The sequence below is a fragment of the Macrosteles quadrilineatus genome, unplaced genomic scaffold, assembly GCF_028750875.1.
Source record: "Macrosteles quadrilineatus isolate MER2022 unplaced genomic scaffold, UCM_ALF_1.0 Scaffold_10__1_contigs__length_6754688, whole genome shotgun sequence".
Taxonomy (NCBI): Eukaryota; Metazoa; Arthropoda; class Insecta; order Hemiptera; family Cicadellidae; genus Macrosteles; species Macrosteles quadrilineatus.
The window spans coordinates 1,119,350-1,133,136 of NW_026542603.1; the positions used below are offsets into that span (position 1 = coordinate 1,119,350).

General features: G+C 37.3%; 1 protein-coding gene across 1 annotated transcript; it reads left to right on the forward strand.

The window, feature by feature from the left end:
* Positions 1-2,820: 2,820 nt before the first annotated feature.
* On the forward strand, positions 2,821-13,410 carry LOC129004699 (V-type proton ATPase subunit d). Its single transcript, XM_054433264.1, has 7 exons — positions 2,821-3,025; positions 5,200-5,371; positions 6,463-6,641; positions 9,688-9,845; positions 10,705-10,881; positions 11,254-11,331; positions 12,334-13,410. The coding sequence occupies exons 1-7, from the start codon at positions 2,902-2,904 to the stop codon at positions 12,493-12,495; spliced, it is 1,050 nt and encodes a 349-aa protein (XP_054289239.1). The 5' UTR covers positions 2,821-2,901; the 3' UTR covers positions 12,496-13,410.
* Positions 13,411-13,787: the final 377 nt, after the last annotated feature.

The window sequence follows — 13,787 nt, forward strand, 5'->3', positions numbered from 1 at the left end:
AGCAGCTACTTTTCCTGTCACACTTATTTTGGTAGCGTCTATTCACTAGCTGCTACTACTAGTTTAGCTCAAGAGAGGTTATGTCCCAAAGACACGGATATTTTTTATACAGGTTCAAAAAATTAATCACATCTCCCCCACCCCACTTCGGATCACTCATGATTACTTCAGAAATTATTCAAAATGAACGAGAATAAACAAATCAGGCAGACAGCACGTGGTGCAAGTAGCCGCTAGTCTGCTATTGAAGCTGTCACACTGGGCGACAGTCGCTACTTGATAGCTGCTAGTTGGTCACGTGACTCACTAGCGCAGTTTAGTAGCACGGAAAGTTGGACATGTTCAACTTTCCATGCTAGTAAAATTTCACTAGCGCGCTACTCTTAGTAGCTGCTACTGCCTATGTCACATTGGCTACTTAGTAGCTGCTATTTCGCTAGCTGCTAGTAAAGTAGCGTAGTGTGACACAGGCTTAAAATCTGGCAGCTAATCTCAATCCAATCTGCCATATTTCGAGACACTGAGGTAAACTGTCAACTCCGTTCTAGAGAGATTGAGGTTATAATGGGTTATGTCTTGCTTAATTTAATCTTAGTGATTGCAAAGTACCTTAACTTATATAGGCTAAACTTAAGTATTAAAAATAAAATTTACTATGGATGTTTGTTTTAGGGTGTAGCTAATTATAAGTTTAGGCATAGGCTGCACTTTACTTTAGGTCCTACACTCATCCTAAATACATTATTAATTGCTTTCTTCGTCTCTATTTCGGAACACATCACCTTATTTTAGTTTCCTTCATCGGTTTGTTTTATGTTATTTTTAATTGTTTTTTATTTAGGTTAAAGCGGCCATTTGCCATTGCACTGGAAGCATATCGTAACTTAAATTAATTTGATCCCTTTATTAGGTGAATGGTATTGAAACAAACTATGATATTGTTTCTCTCTACACCAATCTTTAATACCTTAAATCATAGGTCTAATAACAATAATTATCTTATAATAAGTTCAATTAGTATGCCTAGTCTATTTCAAACATTCCAACAAGATTAAAACCCTTGATTAAATAGTCTAGTATTGACACAGTAAATAAAATTAAAATGCGATTATTCTACAGAAAACAATCGCATAATTGGGTGCTAATACATTGACAACAAATACATAACCTCTAAATCGCAATTAGTAAATTAAAGCAATAACAAAACAATATGGCGTCGTCTCAAAAAGAGTAATTTTTTGCCGAAAGAGAGGAAGAAGAAAGTGCAGTCAACCTCCACTCAACAGCTCGATAGGTGTTGAGTAGTTTTGGTTGTATAAGTCCACCGTCAACCGTTTCAAAAATACGAAACGATTGGAAATAGAATGACTCGACACTCAACTCAACAGTCAACCATTTCAAAAATAGGGCCCCAGCTGAAGACAATTTTATTGTTAGTTCCGTACGGTTTATGTAGAGGTCGTGTTTTGTTTACAATTTGTTTCCCGTTATTACAGCCATTTAAAACCTCGTTTAACCAAATAATACGATCTAATCATAAACAATAACCTGTCCCCTAGTTATATAACCAAACAGTAAAGCACAAATCAAGAAATTAACCCTAAAATAATAGAAACAAAGTTTCGTCGACACTAGCGCCCATGTGTCACGTACATGAACTAGACACGAAAAACGTGCTTCAAAATTTACAATGGGATGAGAAGTCTACTTGTGTTGGTTAGTCAATGGTAAAACAGGCAGAGTGACAAGCTATGAGGTGCAGTGTCACCAGAATGGTTAGGATTCACTTACACTACTACGAGTCGTAGACACTATGAGCCTCCAACCATGTAATTCTTAAAACACATGGCTCACTTAATCTACAGATCATAGTCTGTACGGGCCTATCGAAAATATACAATAAATTAGGAGGGCTCACTTACCGTACTTTACGGATCATGGTGCGTATGAGCCAAACGATTGGATTAATTTTCATTTCAGGAATAAGCTCGTATATTATAAGAGCCAAATTACTGAATTCATACAAATTACAGGAAGAGGCTCGTATATGCTACGAGCCTATTTAATTATAAATATCATAAAATATTGCTGAAGTTAACTATTATTAAATGGGATCAGGAGAAAATCGCAATATCAAAGCAGCAGTTAATATTAATCCATCTTTAAATGGCCGGGTTTTTAGCTGATATATTATAGAGTTTACAATCAATATTGACGTTTTAGTGTCATTTTAAAGAGCTCGCTCTGAAGTTGTGTGCCGTCATAGCCGTCCCTAGTACTCTCCCAAGAAATGTATACAATCTACTCCATTCATAATGATAAGAAACGTAGACCGTAGACCTATATTATTGCTATATTTGGAGGTTGCTATAGGAATTAATTTTCCTTCGACAAATGAACAGTTTGCGTTTTCGGTCAGGTCGATCGGACAACGCAATCCTAGTGTGGCCCACACAAAACAGCTATTGTAAATAATGACAATAGCACTTATTTAAGAATTAAATTTACAGCAATTAATTAAGAACACTTATTTTTCTTTGAAAAGGACGTTTCATTGTAACAATAAAATACAAACTAATAATAAAGTGGAACACTAGAGGTTTGTTACCAAAATACTCCTAAATACTGTACAGCTAATAGATATTGAGAAAACAAATTTCAGGGAGATTTCAAATAACTAATTGCATATACATTACACTCTACAATTTGTATTGATTATAGTACTGGTTATACTATGATCCTTACCACTGACGAGATAATGTCATCCACTGTCTCGTGACGTTGTGATCATATGATAAAATTTGGGTGGTGACTGGTGAGACCGAGGAAGGCCTACCAGAAAGAAACCAAGTGTCAAATCGTTTTCCGAAATAGTACTAAGTTCCAAACAACTCTTTCAAAATGATGCAAGGATGTATGTTTAATGTAGACGGGGGATATTTAGAAGGACTCTGCAGAGGGTTTAAATGTGGAATATTGAAGCAGGCTGATTATTTGAACTTGGTGCAGTGCGAGACGCTTGAAGGTAAGAATTTGTCTTAGGCATAGGTAGTCGTTAAATGGTTTCCTTTACTTTTAATTATATACTAGCCTAATTTATAAAAGGTCAGCAAAGGTAATATATCAAAATTAGGCTTAGGCCAATAGGCCGTAATAACGTTTCCTATTATACAACTAGGGTATATGGTAGGCCTAGCCTAGGTCTCGCAGCCTTGGTCTCCCTAGACTTGGGTTTCAATTCTCCCTAGACTAGTTTTGGGAACATAGTTTGGTGCACACTTTAAAACAACCTTCAAATGAAAGATATGTTTATGTAACTTAGGTACCTTCGATATTTTGATTTAACCTTGACTAAGTACATTGTCTTTTTAAGAGCCATTTGAAAAGTTAGTTGGTACCTAGGCCTAGAGCCATAAAAAAAGTGTAAGATGTTTTAACACGTTCGCTGCTGACCTTCCGTGATCACAAACATCTTCGGCGATTCTCCCGCGAGTGGGGCGAATTAGAAATTTCTTCTTTGATTATGAATAGGCCTACATTATGAACATCTTCTGAGATCACAGTGGCATTATGAATATCTTACACAATAATGGAGACATTATGTACAACTTCTGATATCACAGAGGCATTATTAACATCCCCCATGATCACGGATACATAATGATCGTCTCCCGCATTGGCAGCAAAATACTAAACATCTTTTGCGATAAGATCCTTTCGTCAAGGGGAGGGGTTATGACCCCTAAAATCTCCCACTTTGTCTAAGCCACTGCCTAAAGCCTGCTCATAGGTGCCGGGAATTCTGGTTTAAGTATGACGTTCTAAAATATTGAGATGATTTGATTGATGAATATATAGTCTACGTGCCCCCGTTGATTGAAAAATGTGCTCATCAAACTGAGCCTGACAGTTGTCCCTTCTGTAGTTGCGCATGCAGACTAAGGCTAGGGCCAGATTCATCTTACCTCATTGAATTTTTTCCACGGGCGTTACCCGTGGGTTTGAGAGACACGAGTAGGCCTAATAAAGTCTGTTAACACGTTTACCAGTCTCAGATCAACCAGATTTGCACGTGTATTCTCTACTAACATGCCACGGGCATTGCGGCTTATGGGAGTGAACACACTTATCTTATCATTCTGAATTTTTACACGGAAGTTCTAGTTTTAACCTAACTGATTTACTGTGCAGTGAGCTCGAAGAGGGGGGGGGGGTGGGTTTGCGGATCACGGACGGGACAGATGATTTAATTGCTAGTGTGCCATGCTCTACCAGTCACGCTGGTTAGCCCGAAAAACGTACCTATCTCGCAAAAAGAGTACGGCCACAGTCAAACTCTTTTTACGTGTATCAGAAATACCAATCTCGCTGTTTAAATATTACAAACGTGTAGCCCCGGCCTAAAGCCCCGTTCACACGGGGCGAGTTTACAAGCTACAAGCCGGATTTTTTACACGCAGCTAGTAAAATAGCTCAGTGTGAACGACGTACTCGCTCAAAAGCTGCTTGCAAAAAAACTCTGGAAAAAGTTGACACAGCTGCTATTTTACACGCCAACTCGCCAGCTTTTGAGCGAGTAGGCGTGTAAAGTAGCCCATTGTGAACACAGTTGCTTGTGCTTGTGCGCATGTTATTCGAAGATGTCGGAGGATTTAGTTCAAGCCAGCTACTAAGCGAGTGGAAAAACCATCGTGTGAACAACTACAAGCGCACTCGCTGACTCGCCGGCTTCCTTCTACACGTTGGCGAGTTGGCAAGTGGACAAGCTCTGTGTGAACGAATACAAGCGCACTCGCCAACTCGCCGGCGTGTAAGAAGCCAGAAGAAGTAGCGCGTAAACGAGGCTTTAGCCTCTTTTGCTGCTGCACATTTTTTGTTTGTTTTTAACCTGCGCGACAAAATATTCATTTGGTCTATTGATGTAGGCTACTATCCCCAAGTAAAGTGTGATGGGAAGTAGTGAATTAATTATGTTTTACTACTCTTGGTGTCAATAACTAAAATTTTGGCTTAATTTATTCCTCCTGTTTATTAAAACAAAAAGGGAATTCGATCTGTTACCCTAATCTTTTATGCTGTACACTCTTTGTTAGGTCAGATGTAACTTTGTAATTTACATTAGACAAATAAATAGGCGTATAATAAATTAAACTTAGTTTTTTTTCATACAAATTTTATGCAGACTTAAAATTTTTTCAGACTTAAAACTTCACCTCCAAGGCACTGATTATGGCAGCTTTTTGGCGAACGAACCAAGCCCTCTTGCTGTCTCAGTTATTGATGACAAACTCCGTGAAAAACTTGTCATTGAGTTCCAGCATCTCCGCAATCATGCTGTTGAACCTCTCTCCACTTTTTTGGATTTCATCACGTAAGTAGTTAATAGACATGTTTTAAATAGCCTACAATATAAACATCTTACAATTTTTTTAGTGATGTATGAACCAGAAATTTTTGATCGAGCTGAGCTTGAGTAGTCCAACCAAGCTAACAAATTTGATCGATTCAAGCTTAGGTAAACATTTACAACTCACATGTCACCCTTGGAAACACACTCCTGGAATTAAAAAGTTTATAAAATAAAGTCCTGGAGAATAATAAGTGTGGGAAAAGCAATTTTGGTCCCAAAAATGGACCAGAAAATATCTCGGCCGCAGCAAACCTGCCGACTAAGCAAATTTCCATTTGTCTGGATTGGCTTCATAGTAGGCAAGCCGCCGTCTCTATTTCACCCGCCAGTGCAATACTCTAAACTGCTTACACATCAAGATCATACATCATGCATAGTAGATCCTGGAATTGCATCCTATTCAATACCATGGTGCGATCCTGAATTTACTATGCCATACATTGAAAGTGATTTCAGTGATAGTGAAGACGAACTGTTGCTGTTATTCAATATGTCAAAGAACTAAATGAATCCATCTAATTAATTGAAGAAGAACACAATTTGGCAAATTCCACCATCTAATGAATGACCTAATTGATTACGAAAAGTTTAGATCTTATTACAGCCTGAAGGGTGACGGTGACAGCTCAGGGCGCTAGTGCACATTTGTGATTTCACCTTTTGGTGACACGAACGATGCGTAGCTAGATTCCATAGCGGTAGCGACGTCACTCACTTGTTATTACGGCAGTGAATATGCTTATTTAAATAACATTTAGAGCTACGTCAGCAACTTCTTCTTAAGACATCTGCTGAGGCCGGTGTGACAGTCCTTTGAACAATTTCAGGTACCCAACAAACTATGTGTAAGGAAATATATTAGGGTATTCGGCTTGAGCTTGATATTTTGACTTGGCATTCGATTTCTCAAGCTTGTAGGCTAGGCTTGATTCCTCTCAAAAATTCAGCTGCTCGTTCTCCTCTAGTTTAGATGTACTATTTTAAATCTTGATGGTTTTACCCAAGTAGCAAAGTTTATTGTGACGTGTAGTAAAAGATTGGTTATGTTACAGGTACAGTTACATGATTGACAACATCATTCTGCTGATTACTGGGACGCTGCATCAGAGGCCCATCTCTGAGCTGATACCCAAGTGCCATCCGTTAGGCAGCTTTGAGCAGATGGAGGCCATTCACGTGGCGGCTACTCCAGCCGAGCTGTACAACGCCGTCTTGGTGGACACTCCTCTCGGTAGGCACTCTCAACTCTGCTTTTCATAATCATTATCTTTACTTTAAGACAACAATGTCACCTATCTTTTTTTCGTGGACCCAAGGGTTGGCAGGCTATTATCCACAGGTGATGTTGCCTTCATCTTATTACTGCTACTTAACTGAATGAACTTACATTTTCTTTAAAACAGACAAATGAAATAAAGCATTGCAATATCGTGGTAGCCTATCGTTATAAATGTATTGGTTTTACACAATAACTATACCGGTTATATAATACAGTACACTTCTTATTAATCAGAGAGTTTCTTGGGACTGGGACTACCTCTTGGATAACATGGCGGTCACTTAGATTTCTAGGTTAGGGGTTACCCATCCATTAGGAAGACAAATACTTGTAAAAAATCTTATACTATAATACGAGGAAGATTTGTGTGCACAATGATCTCAAAAACGCCCCAACGAGATCCTCTTTTAGTTATTAAAAATATCTTGGTTTTAGGCTATAAATTATGTCTATACTAGGTTCTGTTGTGGGAAAACTAGTGTTCTGTTAAAAAAATTTAAAACAAAATTTTTTTACATTCCTTATGGGTTGAAAATTTTTTTAAAGAATGTAAATTAAACTAGAAAATTAATAAATACTGTACAAAAGAAAAAGCCATTTAGATGAATACCATTGAATATAATCAGGGTGTATACCAACCGGGAAAAACATTGAATTTGAAGTAACCTGGAAAACTGGGAGAAAATACAGGGGCTTCAGAGCCACTCCGGAATATTTATTTCGTCCACTAATAACTGTGTGATTGTGTTTCCCAGGCCTACAAGCTCGAGTGATTATACACAAATTCGGAAAATTTAGCTCGAGCTGAACTTTTACTATCGCGATTGTAAAATGTTTCTGTATTATTAGTACAGTTTAGAAGATTTTTAGTAATTTCAATTTAAAAAAAATATTTTGTAGTAAATGTTTCTTATTGCTAATGTAACCATAGACAATAGACTTTACCACTATTCATGTACAAAAATTGTGTAGGCACTGATATGATGAATAAAGACTTTTGAATCCTGCAAAGTTCGCACAATCAAAAAATTCACATTTCTGCTGCGGTCTGGGAAGACTAAGATGATGTTTTTTAATGACTGCGGGAGGCGACAATAATGTATACAAACCAAAGAAAATATTGATATTCAGGATTTTGCTGGATGGCGGATGATGATGATAACGTTTCTGTGACCGCGGGAGACTATGATGATGACCACATGACCACACCACGGAAGGTATTCAGGATTATGCCGCCGATGATAATGTTTCTGTGAACGAGATATTTAGGATTTTGTAGTGATGGCGGATAAGGATGATAAAGTTGTTGTAACCAAAGGAGACTATGGGCCCTTTCACACGAGGCCACTGGTGGCGGCCACCGGCAGGGAAACTGCAGTGGATGATACAGGCAACTTACAAGCCACTCTACTACAGCCACTGTACAATGGTAGTTGTGAAAATGCTGTTGAACAATGAACATCTCCTTCTTCTCGCGTTGATAATAAAGAAAATAAGGCAAAGACACAGGCGTACTATACCAAATTGCCAGTTACTTTTCAATTTCGCAAATTAGATCTTCAGTATTCACTTTGTCTTCTATTATTTGGTTTATTATCATATTCTGTTGTTTTCCTTTGTCTTTTTCAGCAACGTCCTCTTTATTTTTCTTCTGATCACTCATTTTCACAAACAAACAAGTCAACACGAAAACGCTCAACAACTACCATAGTGCGTTTGTCTTTGCAGTATGCACGTGAACTGATTCAAAATAGTAGCTGCGCGCTCATCCACGGTGGCGGCCACTGGTTGCTACGTGTGAAAGCTCCCATTTAATTCAATGCCCCGCGACGAGTTGACGCCACTGCAGTTGCCGGCGGTTGCCGACTAGCAGTTGCGCGAGGAGACACTGCTCGGCCACTGTGTAGTGGCGGGCAACTGCAGTGATTGCGTGTGAAAGCTCACATTTAAAATAATGTTAAAGCTGTGGCAGGCAACCAGTGGCGGCAACCAGTGGCGGCCACCGGTGGCGGCCACCAGTGGCCTCGTGTGAAAGGGCCCTATGATGATGACCAAATGATTACACCACGGGAGGTATTCAGGATTATGCCGCCGATGATAATGTTTCTGTGAACGATGGAGATATTTAGGATTTTGTAGTGATGGCGGATAAGGATGATAAAGTTGTTGTAACCGAGGGAGACTATGTTGATGACCACACCACGGAAGGTAATCAGGATTATGCCGTCGATGATATTGTTTCTGTGAACGATGGAGATATTTAGGATTTTGTAGTGATGGCGGATAAGGATGATAAAGTTGTTGTAACCGAGGGAGACTATGATGATGACCACACCACGGAAGGTAATCAGGATTATGCCGCCGATGATAATGTTTCTGTGAACGATGGAGATATTTAGGATTTTGTAGTGATGGCGGATAAGGATGATAAAGTTGTTGTAACCGAGAGAGACTATGATGATCACCACACCACGGAAGGTAATCAGGATTATTCCGATGATAAATTTTTTGTGAACGATGGAAATATTTAGGATTTTGCAGTGATTGTGGATGAGGATGATAACATTTCCGTGACCGCGGGTGGCGACAATAATTTATACAAAACACGGGAGATATTCAGGATTTTGCAGTGATGGCGGATGAAGATGAAAAAGTTTTTGTGACCAGCTCAATGATTTAGATCAGTACTATATTTCGGTGGCTCAGACAAACTATGACGATTTTTATTCAAACACTATTGAAAAAATTTACATAAGATTGAATGTCTAGTTGTGTAAATAGTCAAAGGTAATACTCATTAGTACTCGCCCTTTGAATTGCTGCCTATTTTGTTTACCAACTAACACATTAGGCCTTACTTCTAATTGCTCCTTTTGTATGGTGTACTTAAATATTGTAAATTTAGTTTTTTTACTGTTATTTCTTCAACTTGCAGTAAAACAGCTTCATACTGAGAAGAAGCCTATCAATAATGATGATTTATTTATTTTATTTACAGCTCCATTTTTCGTGGACTGTATCAGTGAGCAAGATTTGGACGAGATGAACATTGAAATCATCAGGAACACCTTGTACAAGGCGTACCTGGAGGCGTTCTATGAATTCTGCAAGAAGCTGGGCGGCACCACCGCAGACGCCATGTGCGAGATATTAGCAGTGAGTTGGTGTAATTTCTTGGCTTAAGTTATTAAATAGATCTTGTGAAATATTGTGTTGTGATTAGCTGGCAACAGTTTTACCCCTAATTAACCTGGATGGCAACGGAAGTCTCTAGATTCCTAGAAAAGGCCAGTTCAACTAACACATTTTAAAATCTAGGGTAGATAGACCGGTCAACGTCTTTTTACGCTCAGACAAAGAAATTTCATGTGAGCAGCAGATGATCCAGAGTCTGTTAAGATAGACTTTATTTTGTACATCACATGATTCCTTGTTACCCCTTTTTGGATCAGATGACTCAAAAAACAGGGCAATCAAACTTTGTTTCGAGATAGGGTTTATCACCTTACTCCAGCTCTTCCCTTTCTATATTTTCTTCCAGGTTTCCTATGCTCTTTCCTCTCATTTGTTGTCCCAGAGGTTCCAGTCCAGATTTGGTCTTCCTACTGCATCCAGCTCTTTCTGTAGGTTGAGAGCTAACCACTGTCTCTTCCTTTTTATCGTTCACTGGCAGCAATCCATATCTCCAGGTCATAATTTCACCCAAGCGTATGCAAATTGTTATTTGGCATAGGCTAGTGGTAAATGGTTGAAATATTTATGTCTCAGTTATTGTAGTATTATGAATTAAAGACCAGTTAAGCCTAAATCAACAGTCTCACATATCCCATCCATATTATTTAGTAATGTTTTCCTATCTGTAAAAATTTTGTTTCATGCTTAAAATATGTTTCACATTGGTCTAGTCTTATTAAAAAATTTAAAAAAAGTAACTGCTTCCACACACTGATCCACTAATTGCTGTAACTGCTGCATTAGTTATAGTGTAATACATTAGTTCATTCTGCTTTGACAGTTTGAGGCAGACAGGAGGGCAATCATCATTACCATCAACTCGTTCGGAACCGAGCTGACAAAGGATGACCGAGCGAAGCTGTACCCTCGCTGTGGGAAATTAAACCCTGATGGATTGGCAGCCCTGGCTCGTGCCGACGACTACGAACAAGTCAAGCAAGTCGCTGAATACTATGCAGTGAGTATCACATCAACAGTTTTTATGGGTGGATTGGATCAACAGTTTTTAAATTTGTGATTGGATAACGAAGTGGTATCTAGGTCTACAGGGTATTGAAAAAGTCTTAACACACTTAAAAATAAATTAAACGCAATAAGATAAAATTTTGAAACTTTTACATATCCTTAAGGGTAATCCTTTCATAACATCATCCTACAATTCAACCGGATGTGGAACATGGTGATGAAATGGTTTGATAACAGATTTAAAACCATAGTGTTGAATTGAAATTGAATGTTTTTTTGTTTATTTGTGTTTTTTACGGCAATGGCATTTTTTAATTTTGAAAGGAAATATTGTGAAAGGTATTCATTGACTCTGACTTTTCAGGAGTATAGCGCCTTGTTTGAAGGAGCTGGGAACAACCCTGGGGAAAAGACTTTGGAGGATCGGTTCTTTGAGCATGAGGTAAGTGAAGAACATGATTATTTTAGTTACAGATTTATTGTACTTCTACTTCTCCATTTCTGGAGGAACTTTAAAATATTTAGAATACTAATGGAAATTACAAGGTACATTCACTATAGTGATCGGCGAGACTAGATTTTTCACTTTGAGACAAGATTCTTTTAATTACCGCGGGACAGGATTTTTTTCAGGACGAGATTTAATGGAAGGTTATAAACAAATTAATATCTACTTTTTATATGTTCAGAAATATTTACACGATTTTAGCCTACTCTGTTTTTTAAGGTAGATATTAACTAGTGATGGTTGAATCCAGGAATGTGGAATCTTAATCCTAAAAAAATCGAATCTCAAATCTTCAAATCTCAGTTTTGATTGCATTTTTGGGTAAAGGCTATATTGTAATTAAATATTTTAATTGGAAAACTATAGCACAAAGATTTGTAACACTTCTGATTTAGAATATCACATTCTCCAAACATTCTGGTTAGACACACACCTTTCTAGAGTTTTCAACACCCCTTTTCTCTAGGAACCCATGTTTTCAACTTAGGTTTGCTATATCTGGCGATTTTCTATTGCAATGTAAGTTAGTATATTTCTTTTATGCAAAGACTCAACCAATTAATGTTGAGACTTGAAAATTCAGTGCCTAACTGAACATATACTTATCTTGGAACAACGATTGGCCTCTTAGAAAAAAAGATCTAACTTTAGAGATTCCCAGGAGAAAAATATGAAAAGTAATTAGATAATTAGAATTAAGCTAACTTATCTCAAAAAAAGTCAAGGTCAAGGCCACTGATGGACAACATATTTTGTGTTCTGTGTATTATTTGTGTATCAAGTTATGGTCTACCTGGGACTTTTCTCAGATAAACTAGTCACTATCCCTTCCCTTTATTCTAAAATCTACAATCTTAGCCTTGAGTCTTTCCTTAAACATGCCATTTAATTAGTTTACTTTTAATAAAGATCTTTTACCGTGTTTTTTTTATGCAGGTGCACCTGAACGTGTATGCGTTCCTGCAGCAGTTCCACTTTGGAGTGTTCTTCTCCTACCTGAAGCTAAAGGAGCAAGAATGTCGTAACATTGTGTGGATCGCCGAGTGTGTCGCACAGAAACACCGGGCCAAGATCGACAACTACATCCCCATATTCTAATTGGTATACTCTGTGTAATACACTGTGATAGTGTTCTTTAAAGTACGACCCCTCCAAATTTTAGTTAAAAATCTTGCAAAAAGTGTCATTAATTTGTATTGACCACTTTGGGTGGGTTCACATAATTTTCAAAATGAAAAGCTTTGTTTTGCTCCAAAGTGGATTTAATTTACATAAAGACTTCCTATATAAATAATGTGTATTGCTTCGGTTTCTATTTGTTAACATTTTCTCATGAGAAAATACATAATATCCCTAAAAAATTATCCACACATCAATGTTGATTGGCTTCTTAGTGTTTTTAATGTATTATTAAACAATGGGGTGTAGAAAGGTTTTTTTAGTCCAGTAACAGAACAAAAATCTTGGAGTGTTGATGAAGATTGGATAGTCCTTTATAAGGCCAAGCGCTTGGGTCTAATTTTAACATTCCACTCTTGTGTTTTAATTTTCAATAATATAAAATAGACAATATAAATATTGCACGGTATTGTTATTAACAGTTTTGATTGGGCATAATACAAAATGATTAAACCTTTTTCATTTAACTGCTCAAAAGGTTAGTCAGTTAAAATGTAAATTTTAGATCCAGAGTCGTCAAAAATATATTATTGGTGTATAGGAGAAATGAGTGTTAAATACGGATATTGTTTAATAGCTTTGTTAGATTTCTCAGTAGCCAATTGTACAGCAAGTATCCCAATAGAAAATATAACAGTATTGTTGTAATTAAGATATTATTTGTTGGTTCTTTTATTATTTTGTTGAATGTATATTTGTAAAAAATCTTGTCCTGTGTAAATTAGGTGACTAAAACTTACCTTCAAATTGAATCCTGTTATCACTTGGTTGCTTTGATCATCCCCTCTGTCTTGTGAATAAATAGGTTACAAATAAAGTTATAACAATGTTAAATTATTGATCTTTATTATTATTTTAACCCTTGATGTTTCCTATTCATTAAAGAATAGACATCCTTGTTAATACTAATTGGACCTATTGCGCTGGAAAATAATATTGGCCTGATGAAATGTTACTTTATTGTTGAACAGTGCACAGTTGATGAACGCAAATGCAGGGTGAGATACCTTGTATAGCTTTGTTATTGCTGCTTTGTATTAACTATCTGATCATAATGTAAACAAATCCTAACTTCAATAGGATAAAGTGAAACTTAAAAGAACACTAGGATAGAGCCCCAAAAAACCTTATTTTTCTTTTGATGACACATCTACAGACCAAGACATTTCATTACACCTCTAGGGGTGTGCACCAAGATGTAGTTATTAAAA

Excerpts from the sequence above, each read along its gene's own strand:
- LOC129004699 (XM_054433264.1), top strand. The coding sequence starts at position 2,902 with ATGATGCAAGGATGTATGTTTAATGTAGACGGGGGATATTTAGAAGGA. Across the intron at positions 3,026-5,199 it reads GCAGTGCGAGACGCTTGAAG|ACTTAAAACTTCACCTCCAA; the intron begins GTAAGAATTTGT and ends AAATTTTTTCAG. Across the intron at positions 5,372-6,462 it reads ACTTTTTTGGATTTCATCAC|GTACAGTTACATGATTGACA; the intron begins GTAAGTAGTTAA and ends GTTATGTTACAG.